The sequence below is a fragment of the Polyergus mexicanus genome, unplaced genomic scaffold, assembly GCF_030449975.1.
Source record: "Polyergus mexicanus isolate NDT 795.1 unplaced genomic scaffold, iyPolMexi1.0 SCAF_5, whole genome shotgun sequence".
In the NCBI taxonomy this organism is placed as follows: domain Eukaryota; kingdom Metazoa; phylum Arthropoda; class Insecta; order Hymenoptera; family Formicidae; genus Polyergus; species Polyergus mexicanus.
The window spans coordinates 4,472,131-4,500,012 of NW_027223325.1; the positions used below are offsets into that span (position 1 = coordinate 4,472,131).

Below are 27,882 nucleotides of genomic sequence, written 5' to 3' on the forward strand. Positions count from 1 at the left end.
ACCTTCTATTTTTTTCGTATATTTTTAAGCAATTTAAGAGACGCGACGATACTAAATATGAAACTGAAATGATATCACTCGTTAATGCAAATTGCTTTCTTTATGCGTAATGCAAGGAAATCTGTTATAATGTAATATCAAGTAATAATTATCATATTTGCAGCGAACGATTAAAAATTTATGCTTTGAATAAAAATCATATTACTTCTTTAGTAAGTAATATAGACAAATATTCTATCGAAAAATTCCCGTGTTTTTGATCTTACTACTATTATTATTATATAAATTACAAATTATACATCAATACAATTTTGTTATTTATTTTCAATCGCCGATTTTAAATCGCCAAAATCTTCAAAATATTTCGTGATCACCGGTTACGATTCGCATTTCAACATTTTTGTTAAAGATAATTTCTCAATTTTATATCGCCACGTACACATGTACATATGTAAATAATAACTTGAAAAGATAACTTTCCACAAACAAAATACTTTCGTCAAAATCACGAAGGAAACAGTCTCGACTACCACGGTTCAAAAACCGCCTCTTTATTTCCGGTCAACTAATTAGAGTCCTAATTATGGTTGCGGTTTACCGCCAACGTTTTTCGATATAACATATAATCTTATTCATATTAAAGGCATATCTGGTAAGAATAATATTAATAAATCTCTAAGACAATAAAGGAACAGTTATGGTCTAAAGAAATTTATCATTTATGACAAAATTGCAAAAAAAAAAAAAGCATTATTTTAATTCTATAAAATATTTTCCTAGCATTTTGAATATTTGTCGTCTCAATCAAATCAAAATTAGTTACGCGAATATCCTATATCATATATCAAGATTTCATAGCACATTTAAAGTGATTAATTATACATATATTAGAGATATATAATTTTAAGAAAGATCCTATTTATGATATTTCTCCAAAAAAATTGATATTATATAATAAATAATAAAATACATATATCTCTCTTCAAATATATATATATATATATATATATATATATATGTATATATTATAAATTTATCAATTATTAATTATTTCAGATATGTATACGTATATATATGTGCACATGATATAGTAGAATTGTGTGTAAGCGATAATATAGGAGGGGGAAAGATGAAGCTGACGAATGGTAGGCATATATATGAGAGGTACCATTCTGTTAAGTGGTAAAAACGACAAGACTTTGATCACCTTTACTTCCGGCTACACTCCCGGAGTAAAAAAGTATGACATAAAGAAATCACAGCAAGTATATTTTAAACGTAGAGTGAGGAGTGCAGTTTTTTCATCGACGTAATTCTCGTATAAATAGTGTGTTACGCATTATAAAATAGTGAGTGACAAGGTCGAGGTCAAGATGAGTAAAAGGATGAATCGATAAGTCAAGATAGAGCGCAAGAAATCTCTTAGCATTACATTTAGCATTAAATATAAAATCCGGACTAAAATCTATTAGTATCAGTGAAAAAGATCTATTAATATCATTCTTTTAAATTTGCTTAATTTCTTGAATTCATAGAAAATAAAAGAATTATTAAATATTCTGCTAATGAGAAGAATTGTTGTGCCACAACAATTTATATCTCCTAATTAAAGAAATGGCTAATAAAAACGTACGAGAAGAAACGTCATTTTCTGGAAAAAAAAAAAAAAAAAAAATTGATTTAAATAATTATTTTATCTTGAAAAAAATAGATATATGCACATCATTTATTTTATTATCTACTTAATACAATTATTATCGTAAGAAAATAAACATTTTAAAGTGTTTTTCAAAATAGTATTTTTATGTATAATATATATATATGTTCTTTTTTTATCACAAGTTAACTATCAGAATTGTGTAACACAATTATTAATTTAATATCCAATACTTCTTTGTAAATGATTCTCACAAGTTTCAGTTAAAAGTAATTTATAATATCGCATCCGCACACATATTTGCTACTATCATCAGTTCTATTGTCAAATTGAATTTTTCAATTTGTTTATTGCTTTAAATTAATATATTGATTTAAAATATTTATTGCATTCAGCTTTTCCCTGATAAGCAAGATTACGAACAAGTGCCACAGTGTCCAGAAACGACAAAAAAATGAAGTTGATAGTCCTGTCTCTAGTCCTTATGGCGATAATTTCTATCGCAAAAACACAAACCAGATATGTAGCGAAAGCAGGTTCGTGCCCACCTGCGTTACCTGTACAATTCTGCGGACGTTCCTGCTACGTTGACGCACATTGCACTGGAATTGGCAAGTGTTGTCCGACTCGGTGCGGTGGTTCCATTTGCTCCATGCCTGTCACAATGACGAGGCCTATCCAAACAGGTAAGTAATTTCTTCAGTACTTTAGGCTTATTATTGTATTAATTGATCTGAAACAATAACATTGATGCACAATATTTTAAAGTGGTTATATGTAAGAATTACAATAAAATTCAATATAAATAAACATTATAGTAGATATAAATTTATCGTAACCGTATTCGTAAACATTTTTATTGACAACAATTTTTACTGTTACTTTAATAATAATATGTCTAAAAAGTGTGTTGTAAATCTAATATATGTAGTTTTATATTTATTTAATATTTTATATCTTTTTATTGTAACTAATAAATAAAAAAATTTCGAGGGAGAAAAAGAGAGACGAAAACAAATTTATGAGCCCCATAATTGATTTATTACTTTTATTATTATAATTGAAAAATAATAAGTCAATCGTATGAGGCTCATAAACTAATTACAATATATAATAAAAATTGTAACTATAATAATAATCATCTTTCACATATTATAATTATATAATAAAACATTAAATTATTCTTTGTATAGGAAAATCAGGATCTTGCCCATCGATACCGACAGGAAGATGGGTATGTTCGTCGACTTGCAATAGCGACAACGATTGCAGAGGAAACCTGAAATGCTGCAAAAATAGATGTGGGGCCCTAGCTTGCCAAAAACCGGAGATCGAAATATTGGAATCCATCGAAACTCCGATTGAACCGATTGTTTCGCGTTTCGGAAATGATTACGATAATTACTAAAGAAATTGCTAATCCTTATTTTTATTCCCATTATATTTATAATAACGAATATATATATAAATTCGATATATTCTTACAATTTTATATTTAATTTAATAATTATTTTATTTTCTGTAACTTAGAGCAATAATTATTGCATTAAGAAAGAAAAAATAGTATATATTTATCATAATATGATTTTTAGCAAATTTTTATCATAGAAAAGTTGAAGGATCTTTAATCGGCAGAGATTCTTTTTGACCATGAGATTGTTAATTAACAAGACAATTTATATTTATATTATTTTAATCTATCTGCTATATTAGCAAGATAAATTCAATAAATATTAAAAAATATTTTTAAAAAATAAAATTTGTATCTGAATATAAATTCAATATCAATGTATAAAACTGTATGTGAAAAGAAACTGTTAAAATGCCCTAGAAGAATGTTTAAATCTTTCTCCTCATCAATAATTTTAAAATAATATAACAAAAACCAACAAAACATACCTACAGTTACGCCACTGATGACAAGTACAATTTGTTTAATTGCTGTGTAAAAGACAACAATAAAAAAAAATGCACTTGTCAGTGGCGTATTTACTGATACGCTTTGGGACCTCAGCATGTCAAGAAGCCTCCGACGCATATACATGTGTAGACGTAACAAAAATTAATAATTATCTATCACTTATATTCATAATTTAGTAAATAATTTGATAAATATTAAAATAAATTGCTTAATAATAATCTTGAGTTTAATCGACGAATCAGTAATTCGAGATAATAAATGAGGATTTAATGATTAAGAATAATAGTAAAAAGATTAGTAAATTTTTTAAATAGCTATCGTTTTTACGAATACGATTCTATAATTAATTATGCATTCAGTTAACGATCAAAACTAAATTTATTCATCTTTTTTAAACATATACAGATTTTTAAATTAAAATATAATTCTTTTTTTTTTTCTAAATATTTTTTCTAAATAACAGAAATATAAGTAATAAGAAAATAAAATACTATTTATAAGTCTTATCTGAAATATGTGAAGATATATTTTTTTGTATTAGATTAAATTAAGATAGTAAATGATATAAAAAATTTTTAAAAACTTCAAGAAAATACGTACAATCCAGTAAATGCACGGTTTTAAAAAGCAAACAGATATTTCATAATACGAAAGAAAAAGATATCGTAATATCAATTAGGTATGTGATTGCATAGCGGTGCATAATCTTCGTATTTCACTGCTATCATTTACGTCACATAAGGAAGCGTTCAAGTTCAAGTAAACTGTATCGACACTTTTTCTTGAATCTGACCACATTATAGACGAAGTCGCGTATTGCGATTTATTTCGCACTCTCCTTTCATTCGTTCTTACTTGTCCAATGTCAAAGTAGAGGTGGAAAGCCGCTTTAAAAGCCGACGCTGTTATCGCTCTGCTTTAGAAGTCTCACCGAAGTCGTGAAGCACAGAGTTTTAATCAAATATTCGAAAACGGCTCATAAAATGAACCGTGAGTATCTGAACGTTTCGTAAGCTTGAAATTTATAATCGACGTTAATTACGCACTTCTCCGCAGCGTGAATGTAATACGGAACCTGTACATGACATTATATTAGCATATATCTTAATCGTGACACGTAAGATTAAATAAAGATTCATTGAAAATTCATTCCGCGCTATTCATATTACAAAAAAAAAAATATCAAATTAATATATTCTTTGTAAGTTATTTATGCAATCGTAATGTAATATTTGTACGTTGCAGGAAATTTATCACTTTGGACCGTGGTGTGGATGCTGCTAATTGCCGGCACATTTGCTCAGTTGTTTCGTAAGTGAACATTATTATGCGCGAGAATAATAAATATAAATGTGTACATAACGTGCGCGCAATTTTGCATACCTTTCATACATAAATCTGGAAAAACTCGTTTTGTTCTGAACACTGCGTTTCTGCGTTTTTGTTTTATACAAAATGTTCATAAGATTCGATAAAAATAAACATAAATGTTATTTGTTATGAAACTTGAGATTCGTTTTTAGTAAATAGAAAATTTCAAGATGTTAATTTTTCCATGTGTGTGTGAAAATTCTCCTCAATAATAAAAATTTAATAATTCCGGGAAAAAATCATTTTCATCATTATTTATCACAATTCTTTGTATTCTAATAACTCAAACAAAAATTCTATTAAAGTAGAATGCATTTTAAATTAGAAATGAATAATCTTTTATTATTGCTTTTCTAGCTGCAATTTTGGAATACAGTTTGAAAAAAAATTCTATTAGTATCTCAAACTATTAGCAAAAAATTTACTTTATATTTTTAACTGGGTGGAAATATATTACATCTATTTATTTTCAATTCTGAGATATTCTATATGAATATATGAATTTAAAATAAATTATATAATTTAGATTTATATTCATTAAGATATTTTTCTACGAATCAAAATAAAGAGAATGACGTTGCAATGCAGAAATTTTAATGGATATTTAAGCAACGTAATATTCAATTATAGTACGCATTGGCCTACCGCTCATGATGCGTCAGCAACGAATATGATTGTATGCGCGCATATACAGGGTGGTCCTCGTAACGGTCGCCACGATTTTTAAGACACTTACAATAATCTGACATAAAAAAGTTTCAAACAAAAGTTGTGTGGCTTCAAGGGGGCCATAAGATGGTGACAATGATTTGACCTTGGAAAATCATTTGAAGGTCATGTGAAGGTCAACTTTAAAATCTTAAATAGAAACCCCCATTTTTTATTTAGTATTCTTATAGCTGACATCGAGATCTTTCCAAAAAACTATAACAAAGTATTTTTTTATTAAGTACTTTTTGAGTTATTTTATATTGAAGCGATAACGAACGGGTAAATATTTAATAACTGGAGATTTAAAAAAATTTATAAAAAAATGCTTATCCAATGCAAAAATGCTAATCTGAGAAGAATTAATTGTGGAAACATTCTCGTTATTGTATATCATACTTACTATATTAAGTTGCAATTGTTCTATAGATAGAAGCGGCAACTGTCCATTGAGAAATACAGTGACCAGCTGCACCCCCAGATGCGTGGGTGACGAACAATGTCCCTTCAATCAAAAATGTTGTCCGAATAAATGCAGTTCCACGTCGTGCGCCCAATCGAGTGCCATAAATACTGGTAGTGATGGCGGTTACAAGGGTTCAAGCAGTATGTATAAGTATTATATTCTCTTTTCTCACAACTCATTATATGGATCTAAATATATAAGAAAATGTATATACGTATATAAAAAAGAATGTATACAATCTATCAAAATGTATATAGATCTCTTATTTAAATTTACAAACTTACTGCGAGAATTACCGCAACCGTGCTTTCTTTGCAGATCAAGCCGTTTACTGTAATGGAGTGAAATGCGCCGCGTATGAAAAATGCCAATACGACCGCAACGCCAGGCGAGAGAAATGCACGCGCGCTTAACACACGAACACACACACATAAAAATAAATATGGTGTATGGTATATCTTATGTATATCTAAATTATGGTCTATTACTTTCTCTCTGTATATATTAATTCGATTTTAATTCGTGATCAAATTTCTTGCCAATTTTCATTAAGAACGGTTTTCTGAAGTTGAATTACATGCTAAACTAGAAAAAAAAACTGTAACTGCATAGAACGCGCTTAATGCAATAGCAGTATCACCCCCGCGCAAGAAATGAAAATTGAACCCCGACCTGATAATAAAAGATAATCACTTCTCATGATTTACTTTGTCAATTTTTGATACGCTTTAAGACGTTTGTATTTAAACAAATGCTGGGAAATGATGGAAATAAAGAATCAAAGTTACGCATGTCAGCATATGTTTCATCCCATACAGCACTGAAGCTTGCAACAACATTGCTGCAACATTGTAATATTGCATATTGCAGTTTAATGTTGCAGAAATATTGCAAAGACATTATTTTACAATATAACTTTAGCAATGTTACAGCAACATTCCGAAAATATTACAAAAGAAGTATTCAATAATCGCTAGTTCATTCGTTTACCATTATGCGGCGCATGTTGCGCTATCTATTCCGCATTTAATTTTTAGTCATGATGATTATATAAAATTTACAAAGAGCGGCTAGTAAGATTAAAAAGATATAATAACTATTTTTGTTAATTTCAGTCGTATGATATGACCCCAATACTCAGGGGCTCAGACATTGGACTAAGAATTCTTTTAATAGTTTCCATTCTTATATAAAATCAAAAATTTGATAATAATTTTCTAATATGCAAGATACTTCAGATTTTAATAAATAAATTTTGAGATTATATAAAGACAAGAGAGATGTGAAAAAACTCGTTGTATGCGTAAATTCACCACAATCTTTTTGCATCCGGATATCTGAATATTTCGGATACAAAGAGATTGCAAATTTACGCAATTGCAAATTGAGTTTTTTCTTATTTCTCTTATATACTCTCTGTCACTGAAGGAAGTCGAATGTGTACTGAAAAATTTACATTTTATAATTTCGTTATTATTATAATACAGAAAATCTATATACACGCTAGAGCCTGACTCTTATAGGCCTAATTTCTTATTATTTTTTTCATATGTTAAGGATATTATATCGATAAATATACATAAAGCATTATTGCTATGTTGCTGCAATATTATATTGCAATATTTCTGTAGGCGGACATTTTACTGTTGCTGCAATATTTCGCAATATTTCTGCAATGTTGCAATCTTGCAGAAAAATGTTATTGCAATCTTGCGATGCTCTATGGGATGTAATATAATATAACGGAACATATTTTGCCTATTGCTTTAGATTATATCTTTGGCAATAAATATGTACATATTTAACGTTAATTATACAATGATTCGACGAAAAATCAACTCTTGATATGACAAATATTTAGATATTTCAGTTCATACCTTTACTCATGCGTCGATTTAGCAATAAAAGTGGATAACGATGTTAACATGATCCGTTATTCGGGCGAAATGACCTTTTCAAAGTTCAAACGAGATCGCACTACATCGATAATCGAAGCTATATTCAAGTCGATGCGAGCGATATCTATCATCTGACAACGTAACCAAAGAAGAAAAAAGATATATAGGTAATGTATCGTCTAAAGGGGTCTCCGAATTTTTATTAAAAAGTTTATTAAAAAGTCAAAACTTGCACGAAAAAAACGCGAGACGATGTGAACTCTCGATCGCATCGATTCGATACGCAAGATGCATCGTCGATGTCGCGCCCGGTAACCGGCATAAATATCTGTCTTCCGAGAAGAGGTTAGCATTGATCGACTACCGTAAAAAATGGCTGTGGAATTTCTGATAAATCGACTCAAGACTCTGTTTGTACTGCTTTTCGGGATACTTAAGCGTGCAATGTGCTGTCTTCGACGTCGAAGAAGATCATCCTGTGACTGCGAGCCCTTGTCCACGGTCGGTGTGATACCAAATGTCTTAACTAATTCAACGGTATGTTTAGCAATTATTATCTTTATTTAGCAATATTTATATTAATACTTATTTATTAATATCGATTAACATTATCAACTATAAATATATAAAAATGTTGTAAGAATCTATTCCTTTGTGCAGTTATGTAAACATATTTTCAATACGACACTTATATACTATCTTAGGACTTAAAAGTATTACGACGCATACTTTAATATGTCAAAACAAGTTTTTATAAAGTTAATATCACGGAATATCAAACTTTGTAGATTATACTGAAAATAAGGAAGTATTATAACTTATATATATTCAAGCTTTAATATAATATTGCTTATTTAAGGAATTAGAACAATGGGATAAATGGGAGGAGAATCCAGTTGTTGTTATACCAGATAAACCAGTTAACACTGTACAAGCAAAGATAGAGCAGTATCGACAACAAGTAGTTAAATCTCCTGAAACACCTACTGAAGAACGGCTTAACTTTTTTGAGGTAATTTTAAGACTAATTCTAAGGTGTGGTCATCTTAATAAACTATATACTTTATCTTTGAACATTATATAGGACATGACTCCAAGAATCACTAGACAGACAAAAGTTTTAATAAAGGATAAACATATGGATAGCTCATCTGTCAATGCTACAAAATTCATAGCCATGGATCCAGTCCCAACTGTAAGTTTATATTTAAAGACAAACTTGTAACATGCTAGAAACTTACATTTATATTGTGAATATAGAATGAATTGGAAGAATGGGAAGAAAATACTGCTGCTTGGGAAGTGGACACTATGGAAGAACTCAATGACTCTACCAAAGCATTGCGAGAGCAAAGAAGGAGAGAGAGAGAGCAACGGTTAATAGAGCAGCAGCAGAAAAGACTTACTGCAAAGGCACAACCCTTAGGTGCAAAACTGTGTTCCTGATGCAGGATCGCAAATATGTGCGATATATTATCAAAATACACAATAATGTACAATCTGATCGGATACATACGGAATATTTTTAACATAGAAATTAGCTCATTTGTATCAACTCTCTATCGCTCAATATCTTTTGAGTCTCATATCAATTTTGCTATTGTTTCATTTCTTATGTTGTTTTTGTTTCTTCATTAACCAGTAACTTTAAAAGTTCAATATAAAAATTTACTATATTTTTTGTATTTTAAAAATATAGATATTTATTTCAATTGTATTTGTCGAACCTTTTTCAAATCCTCAAAAACTAAACAACTGAAGCAATAGAGGGTTAATTCATGAGTACAATACATTTATTTTAAATAGAATGATGAGGGGAACTTTATTAATATGTGAGCGTTGTATTGTTATAATCTTAGAAAAACTGATTTAACTTGCTTATCAAAGTGTCTGTAAATGTTTCTCGACATTTAAATATTTGTCGATTTCTCTTAATATTTCCCATTAATAATATAACAATATGTAAACAAATATTGTCAATATGTCTATTCCTTTTAAAAATGATATTTGTAAACATTCCATATGAATTTTATACAACATTAGATGGGATGTATTTAAGCTTTTGCTTAAGTAGAATAACTATTTTATAAGTTTATAATGAGACAATGTATTAACTACAAGTGGAATTTATCTTGTCACAAATGTATTTGTAATTTTGACAAGTCTATAATCTTGGTGCTTGCAGATTGAAGGATAATCTTGTGAAAAAGATGTTAATATAATATATTCCATAATTTATTAGAGTATTTCCTCACTTTTTTTTTGTTTGTGCACAATTATCAAGAGAAAATGACAGTACGTGGTGGTAGATTTTACATATTTTGTATTAAAAAAATACAATTATTTGTTTTGAACATTGAACATATAAAAGTACAATTATTTATTTTAAAAATAATTAAACTTTGGAAAATCATTCAATATACATATATATTCCTATATCGAATCTAAAAGATGTGTTTGTTAAGTGAGAGCGCTCGCTCGATGATTGTACAATTTATTAAATTTCTCGAATGCAACCATATTATTATGCACGCGCGCCGTGACATACGCCACGCAGCACGCACTGCGCGTAAAATTCTATGTCGTCATTGCATTGTCGCAATCGTCCGAGAATTCATATTATCGAGCGGATAAAGAAGGAGATATCAACGGAAGAGGAAAAATTTCGTGGTTTATTGCTTTGATCCCATCGAAATTTATTCCGATCGAAGATATAGTACATATTATTGTGACGATCAGTGAGTTCGCGTGTATGTGACAAGCGTGGATCCACGTATTACGTATTTGCTGAGTGCTTTTAATTGACGAACATGCATCGATGCTCCGATGGTCATCTTTGCCATCTCCATCGATGGCATATGTACGAAATGTCAATATTTGGAGGTGAGTCGTTTTTCGTGCAAGCGAGTGTTTAGTGTTTCATCAATTTCGAAAATCAGACCACGATCGAAAGCGCGCCTCGCGTCAAACGACTCTCTCGTTGGAGACAGCTGGAGGTCAGCTGGGGTACCGTTCTCTCAATCGGCTACGTGTCAAAAGTCAAGAGTTCTCTTGTGAAAACTTCTTGATAAAGGAATTACAATTTTAAATAGAGATTAAATTAAAAGCGTATAAACGGTAAATTACTACTGAATATTCCGAAGAAAACGGAACCCTGTGTCGTGACGAGATAACCAAGCTGATAGCGAGCCGATAGATTGGTTGTGTAAACACAATGATCAGTCATGAACCGCGATTTGATTATATTTTATAGACAGTTATTCATCCGGTAAGGAAAAGTATGTCTTCGAGGAAATATCTTTTCGAATTCACAAAAAATATCTTCGGTTTTCTAAATTGAAATATTGAATGATTAGATTAATGCTCTGTAATTATAAGATTAGACAAAAATATGTATATATATGTGTAGTTCATAGAAATTACCATAATAATAGAAGATATAAATTCTAGGTATTGAAGTGTCTCTTTATCTAAATACGATGTGTTGTATGATAAGATCTGTGGTATAAGCAGAAGGAACTTTGCAATGATTCACTTTAAGAAATATAATTGAGATCATGTAAAGTAATGCCAAGAGATAATATTACACAGATTACTTAGTCGTAAAGTGTATTATAAAAAAAACAGCAATGGGTTCCATTGCTCTAGAGGAGTACGAGTTAATGAAGGACTCGAAATATCGAGTGTAAGTAAAATGTAATAATAAATATAAATTACCATTTAAGATTTTACAAACTTCAACGATTATAATCTTTATGTATTACAAAAACTACTAATATTTTCCTATTCCATAGTTTTAATTGAAAAGTTTATTGTAAGATATTGTATTTGTTATACAGCTATGTGAACGCTGTTGATAAGGCTCTAAAAAGCTTTGAATATACGAGCGAATGGGCAGATTTAATTTCTGCGTTAGGAAAGCTTAACAAAGTGCTGCTAAGTCATATGAAATTTCCTGTTATTCCAAGAAGAATTAAAATATCAAAGAGATTAGCCCAATGCATGCATCCAGCATTACCATCTGGTGTTCATTTGAAAGCTTTAGAAACATATGACATTATTTTTAAATGTATGGGCACTAATAGACTCAGCCATGAGCTATTTATCTATAGCGCAGGTACATATGTATATGTGTTGAGTAAAAGAAAAGAAAATAATCACACAAACAATTTTAACTCATTCTATATGTTGATCTATCTTTTTAATAGGACTGTTTCCATTATTGGGTCATGCTGCTATGAATGTCAGACCGTCGTTACTAACAGTATATGAGACACACTTTGTGCCACTTGGCGAAAGGTTGAGACCAGGATTAAGCGGTTTTTTAAGCGGTGTTCTTTTAGGTTTAGAAGATGGATCTGATCATTTTGACAGGTTATTACGTTATTAACATTTTATATGTGAGGCTATTAAATATTTTTTGCATATATTAATTTGAATGTAGTATTTGTGAATTTATATATAAATAATTCATACTGCATATAGAAAAATATTTATGAGTATATATATATTATTTCATCAGAACAAATTCCTTACTGGAGAAAGTATGCGATGGCGTGGGTGCAGAACACTTTTATGCGTGTCTCTGGGATTGTTTAGCTTCAAATTCTGGTATTCGCTTGCCCGCTATATCATTTGTGCTCGCACATTTCAATAAAAAACTGACAATGGAGGAGCAAAGATACATTATGGGTACTAATATTAAAATTATGGTAGGAAAAGAAAGATATTTTGAATATTAGATATATTTTTAAGAATACTAGATTAATCTTTTAACATTTTGACTTAAATAAATTAGGTATCAGCCTTATGCGCAGGAGTACAAGACACTTCAGTGCTAGTACAAAGAAGTGCACTGGATTTTCTATTAATAGGTTTTCCTATACATAACAGTCAATTGACACATCAAGATATGATATTATTAATCAAAGCTGCTCTAGTTACTATATTGCGAAGAGACATGAGCTTAAATAGGTAAAAGAAAATACAATATATATATATATATATATATATATATATATATATATATATATATATATATATATATATATATACACATGATACTTCCTTCAAAAAATATCTTATACTTTACTTACTATACATATTTTCTATTGTGTAGACGTTTGTTTGCTTGGTTATTGGGCACTGAAGTAAGTACATCAATTTTAAAGAAGAACCACATAACTGTGGGTAAGAAGGATTCTGTAACATATTTTGATATATATTCAAAAAAAATGCTAGTCGAAGCAATAAAATATTTGCTTAAAGAAGTGTGTGAAGAAAATTCACAGGATTTAAAGCCATATAGAATACTTATCTCATTACTTGATAAGGTGGATATCGGACCAGTAATTTTGGATGATATTCTATTTGAAGTGTTTAGGTGAGTATGACTTTACAAAATGATATGAAAAAATGATAATCGCTACTAATCATTTACCTAAAAATATTTTCTATCTGCATTATATCATAGGACATTTTATAATGCCTGTAAACAATCTGCACTGAATCATATACCAAAAACAAATGAAGTAGTGAAATCTGCAAATCTGTTATTTTCAACTTTGGAACCATCGTACATCTGGATACATTGTGGACATCTATTTGAGAAGGCCTGTAATAGTAGAGCAGAAACACAAGTTACTATAGAAGATGTTACTGTAAAAACAGTCGGTAGTGGAATGCCAAATTTAGTAGAAGTATGCATACTAACAGAATTCTTACTCGAAACAGTATCATTGGATGCATTTATAGACACTCCATCTGAGCATCTTCCTGGTTTGTTTTATGAAATAATTAGCAAACTTTTATATCATATTAATATTTTGTCTTCGACGGAGATCTCGAAAAGTCTCAAATTGTGCGCCAAGATTTTGTCTAAGGTACAACCGACAATGGTAACGACTCACGCGGACAAGTATGAAATAGATACCAAAGTGGACACTTCTCTGAATAACATTACAGTTCCTAGCGATAATTCCCTAACGGCGATTCCTTTGGAAAAAAGTCAGTCGGATAGTAAGTTGAATAAGACCGATATATCCGGTACCTCTTTCGCGGAGAAAAGTCCGAGTACAAGAAGAAGAGCTAATTCCGGCGGCGCCGCTAAGAGGAGCGAGAAAAAATCAAAGAAGAAGGGAAATAAAAGCACTTCCAAGTTAACCGACACGTACACCATACAAGCCGATGGTACCAACATATCGGTCGTAGTGAACGAGGACGCCAAATCTTTATCTAGGAATAAAAGCATGGACGATATTAAAGCGAGCTGCGTCGAAACCGATGCAATAAGCTCTTCCTCGAATAATAAATTGTCTACCACATCAAAACACATGACGAATGTCAGTCCAGTGGGATCGACGGGATCCTTATATAGGGGACCATCTCCGGCATTTCAGGCACAGCACTCCATGTTAGAAAAGTGCCTTCGTCAATATGAAATATTTTACGTCAAATTAATTAGCAACCGAATACTTAGCAAGGAAAGAACAGTGCAAGATATGTTCAATCACTTGGTGGTATCTTGTCCGAGAAAGAGTTTCGACGAGAGAATGCGTTGTTTGGAACTTCTGCTGAATTCCAAATTAAATATGGAGGACTCTGGATTCTTTAGTCAAGATGTGTCCGTAACAGAGGATACCAAGTGCTTGGATATTTTTCACCTATTTCTCGATATTGTAGCGCATTCGGAATGGAACGAGGCCATGAAAATAGCGTCCAGCTTGTTTGTGGAATTATCCACATTTCCAAAATATTTCTTGCCCGGCGACGATGTGCTCGTGGAAGAAGCACCCAAATTTGAGCACGTTCTTCCGGATTGGTTAAAAGTCTTAATAGTCTGTTCCTGCTGGTTACAAAAGCAACCGGCGTTACAATTAACGAGCATCGCTACATTATTGGACTTAGTGGTATTATTGAAAGCGCATAACGACGTCGAGACACATCCGAAAAGCGGAGAAGGCATAACGACGGTGATTATGGTGCCGTTGTTGAAACAATGGCACATTACCTACTTGATGCAATACACTAATGTATTTCAGGTATGTAATATCGTTCCCGTAATATTTTTTTACGTTCGACATGTATTGGCTAAAACAAAATGTTGAAAAAATAATCGCTTAACATATAAAAGGTATTGGCACATTCCTTGTGGCATCATTTGGGCGAGCTTCCCGCTCATAAGTTTAGGATGCGTTGCGTAGAACTGTTGCATGAACTGCATCACGCTTTATACAATTCCTGTGACGCAGTCGAGGATTTAATAGGATCTGCTCTCACCTCCGAGAATCCTGAAAGAAAGATCGAAGCATTCAGTAGATTTGCTACTTTGTGGCATTTAGGACGAGAAATCGAGACGAATCCAAGGTTGCGCGGCTGTCTCAGAATTTTTGACCAGTAAGTAAGAAAATTGTGATTTATTTAGTTAATTAATATTACGAATTTTACGAAACAGCTTGTTCTTGTTCTTTGTCTAGATCTTTATTAAAAATGTTGGACAATCTTCAACTTGCGGACAACTCGCCGTTAAAACTATTAGCTCAATCGTGGCTACTACATTCCTTGATGCGCGGCGATATATCGCGTGTAATAGATCCCTTACTGACGATACTGTTAGATCCATCCACATGTCGTATGAGCGTGCTCCACGTTAGTATACAACACAGTAATACCGTCCTAACGAAAAACGATCCGGTGGAAGAAAAATCAGAGATTCAAGACGATACAGAAGGTGCCGCGAAAATTTATGCAATTAGTTCAGTCGACGGTAATGTGATATATCACGTGAGCGATAACGTGGATGAGGATAAAAAATGGAAGAAAGGCAAGAAAAAAAAACAAATGATAAATCCCGTGAAAATAAAACGGATTTTTGCCGTGACGACGTTAGCGACTGGTGATAATTGCAATCACTATGTTACGGAAAGAAATCAATTTATGAAAGAACTCGAAGTGCCGCCTAGCATATCTGGCAATCGAAAGATTTCCGTGTTTGTGAATCCTCTCTCAATCAATTGTAATGAAAACTCAAACGATTCCTTGACAGAAGATGATTCGCTGCCCAGTATACGCAAAACAAACTTGACAACGGAATTGCTGAAGAATGCCACCCGCTTCAAAAAGATTGATTTTGATAAAGGTTCCACTGCCAGTTTAGATGAGAGTCTTTTTGAATCGGCAAATTCTAGTTTGAAGATGAAGGATAAGAGTAGCTTCAAAAAACTAAACGAGGACGTCGACTCATCTTTAGATTCTATAACAAATAGCTTGGACTCAAGCAGTCCCGAAGTAACTAATAAACAATCCAAACAGAAAAAAGAACCTGTGGTGATGCCGGGCAGTTCCAGGGAAATAGCGGGCACTATCATAAAAGGCAGATATTATAGTACGAACGAATTTAATAACACGAATTATGATTATGAAATCGGTAGTTTCGAAGCGAGCACGGAGGTGCCCAGTTGGACGATGGACGACGACGACGGTGATTTGGACATCAGCACCACCGCGGAAGAATACTTTAGCAATTCCAGCGCCAGTATAGTCGAAGAGATTTTGAATGAAGTGCTGGACCGCGCGATGCAATTATGCGATATCGGCGAACCGCCGAAAAATGCAAGTATTTTTTATACAATGTTGTCATTTATTTTGTCTCAGAATTGCAATCAGTTGATTTGGCAAAATGATATAAGAATTACAATATTCTTTCAACGAAATTTTCTACTTGCAGGAGGAAGTTCCGCAGCATCCCGCAAAAACTAATCGAAATGTCGGTCTAGGTGTTCACAATCTTCACTCCCACATGTTGCTCTATTGCGGAGTATATGATTCGGTCAGAACCCTTTACGTTTTGCGCACTCTCAGGAACGAACTTTTGACAAATACGCGAATGTTTCTGTGTTGCGCGGCAACGACCGGTGCGGCGAATGCGACGAAGAATACAGTGCTATTAAATTTATTGGCGAGGCATCGGAAAAGTGTTTTCGGCAGAAATTTTCACGGTGATATAGCTAACACGGAATTTATAGCAGCTTATAGGAGTAGTATGTATCTTGAGGTCCTGATAAGCGTATGTCTGTACTTTGCAAGAAGCTATTATCCAAATCTCGGACAAATGAGGCTTACATATGAAGAAATTGCGGGTAACCGTCAGGTATGTATGTTCTATTTAAAAAAATATTCTTTATCTTTTGAAATATTATTCATATGTATCTGCAAATAAATAATTGCAATTTTTAATATTTTATTAATCTTATTAATTTTTTCCTCTTTCTAGTTGATATTGTTTTAACATTGACAAAAGTTATTATCTTTTACACAGGTACAACTTGCAAGTGCAGAATTATTAACGCTAATATTTTCCGAGTTAATTCCAATTGTTCGTGATTCTGGGAAAGGTTTCAGTTGCTACATAGTCGACCTGCTGACTAAATGTAAAGTACAAAAGGTTGCTCTACACTGTCTCGTATCCAGTGTTATGAGTATGAAGAATGCTCATAAGGAAAATGAAGATGTTTTCACATTTACCGAAGAAATCGTATTGTTTAATGATCCGTTTATCGATAACGATGTTAACAAATGTAAATATAGAGCGAGCGATCATACCGAAGCTTTCCAGATACAATTATTACGGTAAATATATGCAACAGATTTACATTAGAAATATTTTATACGGATAATCCATTGTAATTGTGATGAAATTACCCAAAATTTATTATTAGTATTGAAATTATATTCAATCACACTCGTGTAATTTAATTTGTATAACAATTACTTTATTACCTTTTAAGATTATTGTTAGCATTAATTATGTTGGAGCATCAGTGCAGTAGTCAGAAGGGAGAGGAGATTAATTCAACGACATCATCTATGCCAAGTTCACCGACACGGATTCTGCCAAGTTTAATCGGAAACAGTTTGAAATATATTTCTGGGGCAGCGATACCGCAGCAACCAATGTTTCTCGCTAGTATCCTTAGTGCACTGCAACTGGTATGTAATTTATTTGTATATCGATATATTATACTGTCAAATTGATCCTATGCTTCTCATGTATACTTTTGCAAAGTTTTAAAATAAATTAAAATGCAATATATTATGTACATATATATATAAATTTTTACTTTTTTAATTTTAAAATATATTCCATTATTATAACACAAAAATTTATTATTATTTTAAAAAAAATAACAGTATAGTAGGGCCTAAATATAAAATAATATTAACGAATGATGAGACGGGCAACTGAGAACCGATGCGCTGGGTAAGGGGCGCTAAATTGTATAATTCCGTGTATGTGAATTACATTTACTATTACTGAAGATGGTCCAATTTTTGGACCGAAACGTCTAATAAATGTAATTCACATACACGGAATTATACAATTTGGCGCCTCCCATCCAGCACATCGGCTCTCAGTTGTCCGTCTCATCATTCGTTAATATTATGTTATTTTTTACTTTCTCAATTCTTTACAATTTCTTAATTTTATTTATATCAGAATTCAATCACAACAAATTATAGAAATACTAAATATGTATATAAAGTCATGGATTGATCTGATTATTAAGCGGAGAATCAATGATCATTTAAACAAATGATTTATGCATTCAATAAAATTTTATAGAATCATATGAGGCATCTTCATCAACATTGGACAACTCTTGTTACATCCAGTCTTCCTTTTATGGGAGCATCTTTAACATCTGTTGTAACATCAGTTATTCATCAACTGTGCAGTAATATTGAACATCTAGCGTCGTATTATATAAACGAGGAGACAACGTCAAAGTTACAAGATATAAGCACCGTAGAATGCTGTTTGCCTGCGGATTACACAGTGACACATCTCGAGGCTTTGACATACTTGCTACATTATTGTCTATTAGATACCTCTCAACAAATTGGATTCTCATTTAATCAGCCGCTAAGCGGTACAATACAAACGGGAATTCCCGGTGCTAATCCCGGACAAATTTTCAACAATCTTATACACGTTTTTATGCCAAGTCCACTTTCTCCGGTTAGTTAGATAAAATATATTCTCCTGTAAATTTTAATATTTAATAAAAATCATCAATTTTAGTTGGTTTCCAGAGTTATAGAAAAGTTTTCATATTTTTCATAGGATCTATCCACAACAAAGGATAAAACTGGTGCAACTGAACTGCAACAACATGCTAGAAGAACAGCATTAAGTCATTTACCGAGAATAATAGCATCTTTATCTGCCTTGTGGCAAGCAGTTCTAGCAACAAAAGACAAGTATGTGAAATGTTTATATTTGTTTATATTTTGTCAAAGAAATTGTTTATATTTATAATGAGCTCTTTTTAACAACAATATATAGCGAACAAGCCAGTTGCGTGGTGGGCAGTCCGAGAATAGTTAAATATCAGTTATTGGAACTCTTATCCCCAATTTCTTTCCATCATGGAGCCAACTTTCTAGCTGCAGTCGCAGTTGCTTGGCACGAAAGACGTCAACCGTCCGCCGCGTCTAAGAAGGTAATCAACGTTATCTATATAATTAAAGAAAACGGATAACGAAATTAGAAAAACTAATAACGTTATTAGTCTTAAAGAAAATATTTTGTTTAAAAATTTGTTTTGATGCAGATACTTCCAGAAGCCTGTCCCAATCAACAAGTGATGGTTCATTTGGTTAGCGCTATTCGCGTTATGCCGATTGACACTTTGGTACACACTGTGCATCAGGTAGTGAAAACACCACCGCCGATACACGGGATCAAACAGGATTTTTCGCTAGAAGTCTCAGTACTGGAATTACTTTATATATATATACAGAGTAACACGTCGCAGTCGCTTATCGAGTCTTGGACGTCCTTGCTCAGTTTATTGAAAGATGGTTTATCGCTAACAGCACCTGCTCAATTTCTTTTACTGGCTATATTAAATGAATATGTACAAAAGTGTCCGCCTATGCAAGAAAAGAAAGATATCAAAGACTTGCAAGATGTATCAGCAAAGGTGATTATCTTGTGTTATGCTTTATAATGTCATATAATTAATAATATAATTATATATTATAATTAATAACACAATAATATTAATGTAATATAATATTTTACAATATTACATAATACATAAATTTATTTATAATAAATGCGTTTTAGTTGATAGAATCGTGTTCGCAAATAGCTGGCGCATGTCTAGAACAAACAACATGGCTAAGAAGAAATTTGGCTGTTCGAGAAGATGTGTTCGAAGTAGTGGAAGGCTCTTCGGAAGGTAAAGAGGGAAAAAATGGTGCTGGTGCGTAAGATGTGCATTTAATTTCGTAGATATCAGATTCAATATTAAATTAAAGAATTTTTAAAGCATAACGCACGGCAAATTCCATTTCTATTATCAAACTTTATCAGTTTTTATTTTTTAGTTTTTATTTTTTATTTCTTGTTTTTTTTATGCTATCTGTGACAATTGCAAATAGCTTCTAAATTTTTCTTATGGTATATTCAATGCGAATTTTATCTTGCAGTAACACCTGGAACTCCACCTAATGCAGCGTACAGTGTTCAAGCGCAGGCAGTATTAGCGGAAATACTTGCGCCATTGTTGGATGTCAGTTACGGTTCGCTAGAAAAAGAGCGCGTAGTAACGCTTCTAACAAATCTCATGTATAATGTTACACCTTATCTGAAAAATCATACGTGAGTTTAGAAATTGACTGCAAATATAAAAATTTTATATAAATTTAAGACGTACGAAAAAATAATATTTTATTTAATTATTTTTACAGTATAAAGAATATCGCCTCGTTCACTGCATGTTCTCAATTATTGGCTTCTTTGTCGGGTTATCAATACACAAGAAAAGCATGGCGTAAAGACGTTTTAGACTTGTTACTCGATCCAGCCTTTTTCCAAATGACACCGTCCTGTCTGCCATACTGGAGAACTATAATAGACAATCTGATGACGCATGATAATACTACCTTCAGAGATTTAATGAGTAATGCATACATTCTATCACATTACAATATGTTTGTTTGCTTATAATCAATATAGAAATTAATACATTACACAATTGTTTCATCAAAAAGATCGCGTATCTATGGCTCAAGGCAGCGGAATCAGTATATTCTCTTCAAAGGAACAAGAATATGAGCAGAAAGCACAACTTTTAAAGCGATTGGCGTTCGTCATCCTTTGCAGCGAGATGGATCAGTATCATAAATATATGCCAGAGATACAAGGTGAATATATGAAAAGAATATTTATAGAATATATATAGAATATATATAATATGTATATAATATCACCTATTATCACTTAGTACAATTGTTTCTATTGATTACTTTACGCTTTCAGAACGTTTAGCAGATAGTCTACGCCTACCTCAAGTAATTCCATCTATCCAGGCACAAGTATTTCTATGTTTTCGCGTATTATTATTAAGAATGTCGCCGCAACACGCGACATCCTTGTGGCCAGTCATAGTGAGCGAGCTTGTTCAAGTCTTTCTTTATATCGAGCAAGAATTGAGTACGGACAGCGAAGAGTTCAGGTACGCAAATTTTTTCAATCCCTGTGCTTTCTCATGCTTATGGGATACTGTTGCTTCGTGTGCATGTCCATTTACGATACGCGATTGGGATTATTTCCTTTAAAGTATCAAGAGATTACTTTGTTTTTTATATTTTAAACCTATGCATTTTATTTTGATTTTCAAAGAATGATTATAATCAGCAAGAAGAGTTTTGCAATGAAGATCTTGCTGTAGATATATTATCAATACACTGACATGATCTGCATGGTAATATTCCGAATTGATTTTGAAATCGGTATCGTGATTAAATTTGATAATCTGACCTAACATTCTAAAATACTCGATATATAAACGATGAATGCTCCATAAAAAATAAATGTAAGACATAAAAGCGATTTTACTTCTCGAGATATTAACAATGTTAAGTAGCGGAATGTTGGCAGAAAATTTGTCTGTATATGTCCCCTCTCCTCCCTTCATTAACATGGATACTATCTAATATCGTACTGTTTTTGGCTCTCTGTTTCGGCATCCTCGCGATTTGGTGGAATTTGTTGTGGTGCCTCCGTAACTCGAATGGTGTTGGGACAGCAGTCGTCATAGCAGGTAATTTGATAGTCCAACATATATGCATACTGTTAATGTTGAATAAAGGAATTCGAGTGTACAGTGGCATAAGAAGTACTTTTTCAATATCAAAATACTCGGAGCAAAATGGATGAAATACATACTCATCTAATATAGAGAAAGATGCTTTGAGAGAGAACTTACTTTACACCACTATTCGAGTGTCAGAAAATAACACATTAATAGCAATCATGTACCTTTTCATTGATCGAGCTCTGTGGGGAAAATTCTACATCTGTTTATTGTAGCTTGCCTAAAAGCAATTGTGTAGTTTTCAGATTTCATACTATTGTTTGTAAGAGAGTTTAATCTAAATAACACAAAACGCTTGGTTTCGTATGCACAGTTCACATATTAAACTGCTATCGGCCTTGGACTCATCGTGGGCTGTTAATGCTAGCAATGGACTTCAGGCACACGGACATCCTCACTGGTTGCAACTGCAACTAGCTGCCGCCAAGCTGTTAGACCTCGCGTTATTGTTGCCCGCACACAGATTACCGCAATTTCAAATGTAAGTAGAAAGGACGATCGACGTTGTATTTTATTTGAGAAATAATGTATTACTTTGTTGATTTACAGGTATAAATGGGCATTCGTTGGAGATGCAGCGGCAGGATGCACGGATAACAACAATCTATCCTCGGACTTTATACCGCATATTACAAGAATAGCGAAATTGATGGATAATAAGGTAAGTTTCCTCGATTATAACTCTCTTTATTTGTAATACACAGTGAATTATTCGGCACATTTTAATAATAATTATAGTATAATTAATTATACTTTTTGTGTCACAAAAAAAGTAACTTAACGAAGCTCATTGAAAAAATATCATAAATATTATGTATCGATATACAATATATTTTACGATTATATTTGGTAATTGTATTGGTTATTGTAAATGTCTTCCGTCGAACATTGTTCGGGTAATAGACATTTTTGTGTTTTCTCGTCGAAAACATATTCTTCCTTGCACTCGCATCCGCTTTTGCACGGTGTGTAACAATCTACTACGTCTCGCTTCAAACACGTGAATTGACAAAGGCAATGCGTCCACATCGATTTGTCGTCGCATTCATGAAAAAATTTGGAACGTGTATAATCAAATTCATCATAATCGTATCCGGGAATTCGATGCTTAGTGTATCTGTAAACTTTTTCGGGTAATTTGTACCAACCAAATTGCTTGTTTTTAAACAGATCTTTCTTCTTAAAGGAATCAACATTATTCCCGAAGGCAGGGAGATTCGAATCGGGATAATTTGTGTCGTGCCAATTTTCCGTATCATCGAAAACCTTTGTGATATAAAAATCTTCTTGAGCAGCGCTACTGTATTTTTTATCAGAACCTCCCGAATCCGCTGATAGATCTTCATAAAAATCAAAATCATTATATTCGGGATCACCCCTGTATTCTGGAAGAAATATATTAATTAAATTATTGTAATCTTCATTAAGTAAATACGCACATTGGTAAAGCCTTATATAAAGATGCGTCCGGAAATCCTACTCGTAGGATAGAGTAATATATAATATTTAAATTATTCAGATCAAAAGAAGGAAAGATTTCTTTGTCCTAATCAAAAAATATAATATAATATAATATTTTTAACAATATTTTAAAACACTAGAATAAAAGGATTAAATGATACATTTCAATAAAAGAAAATTGGATTCATTAAATTAATTTGATAGAAAAGGTCATTGTACTGCAGCCATGTTTTAATTAATATTCGCCAAATAGCATCATAATTAACTTTGATTAAAGCCATTTAAAGCATTGAAAATATAATTGTAATAAACTGAGAAAGAGTATTCTTATGTTCATGAATATTTATGAATAATATTTATAGATAAATATATACACAAAATGTATTTTTTTTAGATAGTGGCGCGCTTTTTTTCAAACTGCCGACTTTGAATCAATTTTTCTTTTACAAGAATGATATCTATAACTCGCGAGTTTATGAGCGATTTAAAATATAAAAATTTTTCTTTTTGAAAAACATAAGTTTCAGAAAAGAAAAATATGTAAATTAAAAGATTGTGTTAAATAATAAAATCGCTCGAGGTTTGCACTAACGAAAAATCGATTTAAAAAAGTAGTTTTCAAAAGAAATGGGTTTATTGAAAAACACCTTGTATAATTGAAAGTGCAAACTTCACAGACAAAATGTAATAAACGACAAATGAAAAGAAGAAAGAAAGAATGTTACATAAGTCTGTTACTCTTTAATAAAGATGAATAAATATTATACATACATAACATATGCACGCACATTATGTCGTTTTAATACTCACGTGCAGTAACAATTATTATAGTGCACAGAATGTAACAAAATAAGACTTGCAACCAAGCCATTGTATTGTAGTCGCTTCTGTAACTGTCCACAAACTACGTGGGTACTATGTGCTAGGATTATATCGCACGAGTATTCTCAATTATTATTATGACCCTACTCCGTATATCGGTTCCATTTAAAGACATTGCTATTGCAACGTTACGCAAAAAATCTATTAAATCTAACCGTTTCTGCTGATGTATGTTGAGAGTTTAGATTAAAGAAATTGGGATTTCGAACAAGCATAGAAGTTTCGATTATATTACTCTTTAATTACTTGTTATAATTAATATTTCAGATTATGTATAAAAATAAAAATTATCGCACGCAGGTATATACTCGGTGTGTGTATACACATGTACAGTAACTGAAATACTTATTTTGGTACCATGAGAAATCTTTATATATATATATTCATTTTTGCAACTAAGCCAATACAGCTCTCTTCTAATCAGTCGTAGTAGATATTGCACAACATTTTCGATGCTACAAACACAATTTTTCATTTTTCTTGCATGTTATTTAACATTGTTCCTTAATTATATACGAACTTCTTTACATCTTTTGTTACAATGATAAAATATTCCATAATTATTGAATGTAAACAGTTTAATAATTGCGAAAACAAAATAATTAACTTTTTGCTAAAGAAATATCGAATTTTATCAATTAGACACTTTTCAATTAGGCATTTTTTCTATATTATATATGCAACCGGATTTGAGAAGAAATTCTTTTTCATGAAGAAAAAAGCTTTTCTTGATTTTTCTCATATTCTCTTTTTTTCAGTTTAAACCAGAAGGACCACCGCCCAAAAGGAACCCAGGAGAACTTTTACTGACATCAAATAACGTTCGCTCTCTGCAAGACTTGCATCACTTCTTTTCAAGTCTTAGTCGCGCCACGTGCGACACGTATATGCCAATAAATAATACACAGTTGGAGACTGTAATCGAGCAAGACTTTCTTGAAAAAATGCCGACCATGCCAACGAGATAGTAGGGATGCGTAAAGGTACATAAATAATTTGTCAATCAGGAAGTGTAACAAATATATTGTTAAAAAAACTTTATCCTTTGATATATTTATATAAAAAAGAGAAATATAAATAAGATATTTCGCATTCGCGCCGCATTTAAAAGTATTCTGTCTATACGTATGTTGTATAAACACAATTAGAATGCAGATATCTAGACTACTCTTAGCTCTTGCTGTTAAAATATAGACGTTCGATTAAAATTTGCTTAAAAAAGAAAAGAAAAAAAAGGTTAACCATATTTTGATTAAAACATTAAAATAATAGATAAGAGTGATACAATAGGAATAAACTTTAGATATTCTACATGGATAAATTTTAATTGCATAAAGGAAAATGAAGGAAAGAATTTTTATATATATGTCAAAATTTGTTAATTCCTTTATGGACAAATTGATTGGAGATAAAATAAGAAATATCTTTTCTAGTTAAAAAGAAAGAGAGAGAAAAGGAACCAGGAATGACTCTGAAGCATGTAATTAATTTTTTGTTACTTGTTTTTATCAGTTAAGTTTTTGACTCGTCTCCTCATTCGGTTGTGAATAGTTATCAGCATATACGATATAGCACACTGAATTTGCATGTTGACCTGTGCTAGTATAAAATTATATAGAGCGTGTACAGTGTAACATAATATTATACTTACGGGATAAGATCTTCCCACTATTTTTTGACATACACTTGTCAAATCTTTTTCAATGATTTCCATTTTTCTTTCCTTTTAATTTTGCATATTACTATATTTGAAAGTGATAAAAAAATCTATGTGTGTGTGCATGTGTGCGTGGATATGTCTATGTTTTTAGAGAGAAATACACACATACACATATGGATGATTCTCTACAGATCTTTCAATAGCAACCATTTTGTTAAAACACAAACAATGAAAGATGAATTATAGAAGATAAAAATTTAATCAATGTCCTATTTGCAATGTGAAGTTTACAGATTGCGATATAGATTCGCGGATATTAAATAAAAGTATTAAGTAAAAGTTTGTAAAATACAAGCTGTAGGCCTGCATTATCAAAATCCACTCGCTTTAATGCATTTCATGCTATCAAGGATAATTCATCGTAAAATTGTTTATGAATTTTCACTCCAAGTTAATCTTTTAATATAAGGCTACCACACGTCATATATCGTCAAATACGCTTTGTTTTAATGAACAGAATTTCTAGACAAACTGCTAAATCATATACTGCAATACCACTGCATCATCGTTATACAGCATGCTTGAAAAAAATAAGACACTATATTTTTATGACAAACTAATTTAATATACACTAAAAAGATTTAATACCAAGAATATCTACCCAAATTTATATGATGTATCTTCTTTGCACAACTGGAAAATAATTGAATTTGAAGTTAATATATAATAAAAAATGTATATTGTTAATTTCAACAAAAATTTTAAAATTACACTAGACACGTTGGCTAAAACATATATTATTATTTTTCATAACTGTAAATGATCTTATATGTTCTGCTAATAATATTCTGGTAAATATTTTTTGTCAATAAAATTCGTGATTTATAAATCCCATACAAAATTATGATTTGTTATACATCTAATATAGAACGTAACAAATTACAATGTATGGGAAAACAAAATTGAAAGCTCTTACAGAGTTTTTTTTTTTCTCCATATAAAAATGCAATATCTAAAAAAAATGTTAAATTGATTAATTCTGTCATTGCGTTTTATATTGTTATTAATCTGAAATTAAATTCAAAATAAATAAGTAATTTCTATAAAAGCAAAACAATTCTTACCTTTAGCAATATTATTGAAGTTACTGCTTGGCACTAATAATAATTAGTTGTATATGACAGATTTATTTTACTGGTTTGGCAGGAGAGCCTGTACAAAGATCTATTGGACATGAAAAAATGTTTATATATACTCCAGTTATATATTTATATACTACACTATATATTTATAAAAAAATCGATAATATGATTTTTTAATATGTTTACTCTAAGTTTTTCTATAAGTTAATCATTTTTTATGTATCGTTTATATATAGTTTGTGAGTTGGAATGGTTTATAAACATTTGTTATATAGCTCACTAAGAGACAGAGAAATTAAAGTTTCATCACATATGAAAGCATTAAACAAATATGTATACTTATATGTTGAAAAATCATGTAATTTTATATAATAAATCTATATTCTACAAATAAGTATAAATGATTGTAAAATATATATATATATAAGTAGCAAATTTACTCTTTTACTCTTAATCTATTATATTATAAAAGGAAATAAAAATATTGCGCTTAAAAAAATAATTTGTACGATTTAATATTAGATTAAGAAAAAAAAGTAAAATTCTACATT

At 31.4% G+C, this 27,882-nt stretch overlaps 5 protein-coding genes across 8 annotated transcripts; 4 read left to right on the forward strand and 1 right to left on the reverse strand.

The window, feature by feature from the left end:
* The first annotated feature begins 1,142 nt into the window (after window positions 1-1,142).
* LOC138933463 (WAP four-disulfide core domain protein 2) lies at window positions 1,143-3,317 on the forward strand. Its single transcript, XM_070296178.1, is given in 4 exon segments — window positions 1,143-1,240; window positions 2,053-2,098; window positions 2,100-2,343; window positions 2,851-3,317. Coding segments are annotated over 4 exon segments (603 nt in total). The 3' UTR covers window positions 3,066-3,317.
* A 1,144-nt stretch (window positions 3,318-4,461) lies between these two features.
* On the forward strand, window positions 4,462-6,914 carry LOC138933464 (waprin-like protein). Its single transcript, XM_070296180.1, has 4 exons — window positions 4,462-4,568; window positions 4,824-4,889; window positions 6,087-6,263; window positions 6,442-6,914. Exons 1-4 carry the CDS (start codon window positions 4,562-4,564, stop codon window positions 6,534-6,536), a joined length of 345 nt encoding a protein of 114 aa, XP_070152281.1. The 5' UTR covers window positions 4,462-4,561; the 3' UTR covers window positions 6,537-6,914.
* Window positions 6,915-8,039: 1,125 nt separating this feature from the next.
* LOC138933153 (receptor-binding cancer antigen expressed on SiSo cells) lies at window positions 8,040-10,209 on the forward strand. The gene is made up of 4 exons (XM_070295692.1): window positions 8,040-8,558; window positions 8,881-9,033; window positions 9,106-9,216; window positions 9,282-10,209. Exons 1-4 carry the CDS (start codon window positions 8,394-8,396, stop codon window positions 9,465-9,467), a joined length of 615 nt encoding a protein of 204 aa, XP_070151793.1. The 5' UTR covers window positions 8,040-8,393; the 3' UTR covers window positions 9,468-10,209.
* Window positions 10,210-10,577: 368 nt separating this feature from the next.
* On the forward strand, window positions 10,578-27,757 carry LOC138932971 (protein DOP1 homolog). Of its 4 annotated transcripts, none has more exons than XM_070295331.1 (26): window positions 10,578-10,904; window positions 11,472-11,706; window positions 11,861-12,138; window positions 12,230-12,395; window positions 12,544-12,733; window positions 12,820-12,995; window positions 13,141-13,404; window positions 13,495-15,061; window positions 15,154-15,416; window positions 15,497-16,631; window positions 16,747-17,169; window positions 17,338-17,648; window positions 17,807-18,008; window positions 18,643-19,038; window positions 19,144-19,280; window positions 19,366-19,522; window positions 19,634-20,005; window positions 20,152-20,266; window positions 20,517-20,688; window positions 20,778-20,989; window positions 21,081-21,233; window positions 21,349-21,544; window positions 22,118-22,132; window positions 22,500-22,667; window positions 22,736-22,847; window positions 25,288-27,757. In XM_070295331.1, exons 2-26 carry the CDS (start codon window positions 11,651-11,653, stop codon window positions 25,495-25,497), a joined length of 7,446 nt encoding a protein of 2,481 aa, XP_070151432.1. In that variant the 5' UTR covers window positions 10,578-10,904; window positions 11,472-11,650; the 3' UTR covers window positions 25,498-27,757. The 4 variants fall into 4 exon arrangements, with proteins under 4 accessions (XP_070151432.1, XP_070151428.1, XP_070151430.1 ...); XM_070295327.1 differs by having other exon boundaries at window positions 10,579-10,904; window positions 20,152-20,290; XM_070295329.1 differs by having other exon boundaries at window positions 10,579-10,904; window positions 20,152-20,290; window positions 22,121-22,132.
* LOC138932972 (uncharacterized) lies at window positions 22,730-24,763 on the reverse strand. Its single transcript, XM_070295332.1, has 2 exons — window positions 24,458-24,763; window positions 22,730-23,571 (listed from the first exon to the last, which is right to left on the reverse strand). Exons 1-2 carry the CDS (start codon window positions 24,516-24,518, stop codon window positions 23,027-23,029), a joined length of 606 nt encoding a protein of 201 aa, XP_070151433.1. The 5' UTR covers window positions 24,519-24,763; the 3' UTR covers window positions 22,730-23,026.
* Window positions 27,758-27,882: the final 125 nt, after the last annotated feature.

Excerpts from the sequence above, each read along its gene's own strand:
- LOC138932972 (XM_070295332.1), bottom strand. The coding sequence starts at position 24,518 with ATGGCTTGGTTGCAAGTCTTATTTTGTTACATTCTGTGCACTATAATA. Across the intron at positions 23,572-24,457 it reads TATAATAATTGTTACTGCAC|AATACAGGGGTGATCCCGAA; the intron begins GTGAGTATTAAA and ends TATTTCTTCCAG.
- LOC138933153 (XM_070295692.1), top strand. The coding sequence starts at position 8,394 with ATGGCTGTGGAATTTCTGATAAATCGACTCAAGACTCTGTTTGTACTG. Across the intron at positions 9,034-9,105 it reads AACGGCTTAACTTTTTTGAG|GACATGACTCCAAGAATCAC; the intron begins GTAATTTTAAGA and ends AACATTATATAG. Across the intron at positions 9,217-9,281 it reads CCATGGATCCAGTCCCAACT|AATGAATTGGAAGAATGGGA; the intron begins GTAAGTTTATAT and ends TTGTGAATATAG.
- LOC138932971 (XM_070295327.1), top strand. The coding sequence starts at position 11,651 with ATGGGTTCCATTGCTCTAGAGGAGTACGAGTTAATGAAGGACTCGAAA. Across the intron at positions 18,009-18,642 it reads TCCTTAGTGCACTGCAACTG|AATCATATGAGGCATCTTCA; the intron begins GTATGTAATTTA and ends AAAATTTTATAG. Across the intron at positions 20,006-20,151 it reads TGCAAGATGTATCAGCAAAG|TTGATAGAATCGTGTTCGCA; the intron begins GTGATTATCTTG and ends AATGCGTTTTAG.
- LOC138933464 (XM_070296180.1), top strand. Across the intron at positions 4,890-6,086 it reads CACATTTGCTCAGTTGTTTC|ATAGAAGCGGCAACTGTCCA; the intron begins GTAAGTGAACAT and ends ATTGTTCTATAG. Across the intron at positions 6,264-6,441 it reads CGGTTACAAGGGTTCAAGCA|ATCAAGCCGTTTACTGTAAT; the intron begins GTATGTATAAGT and ends CTTTCTTTGCAG.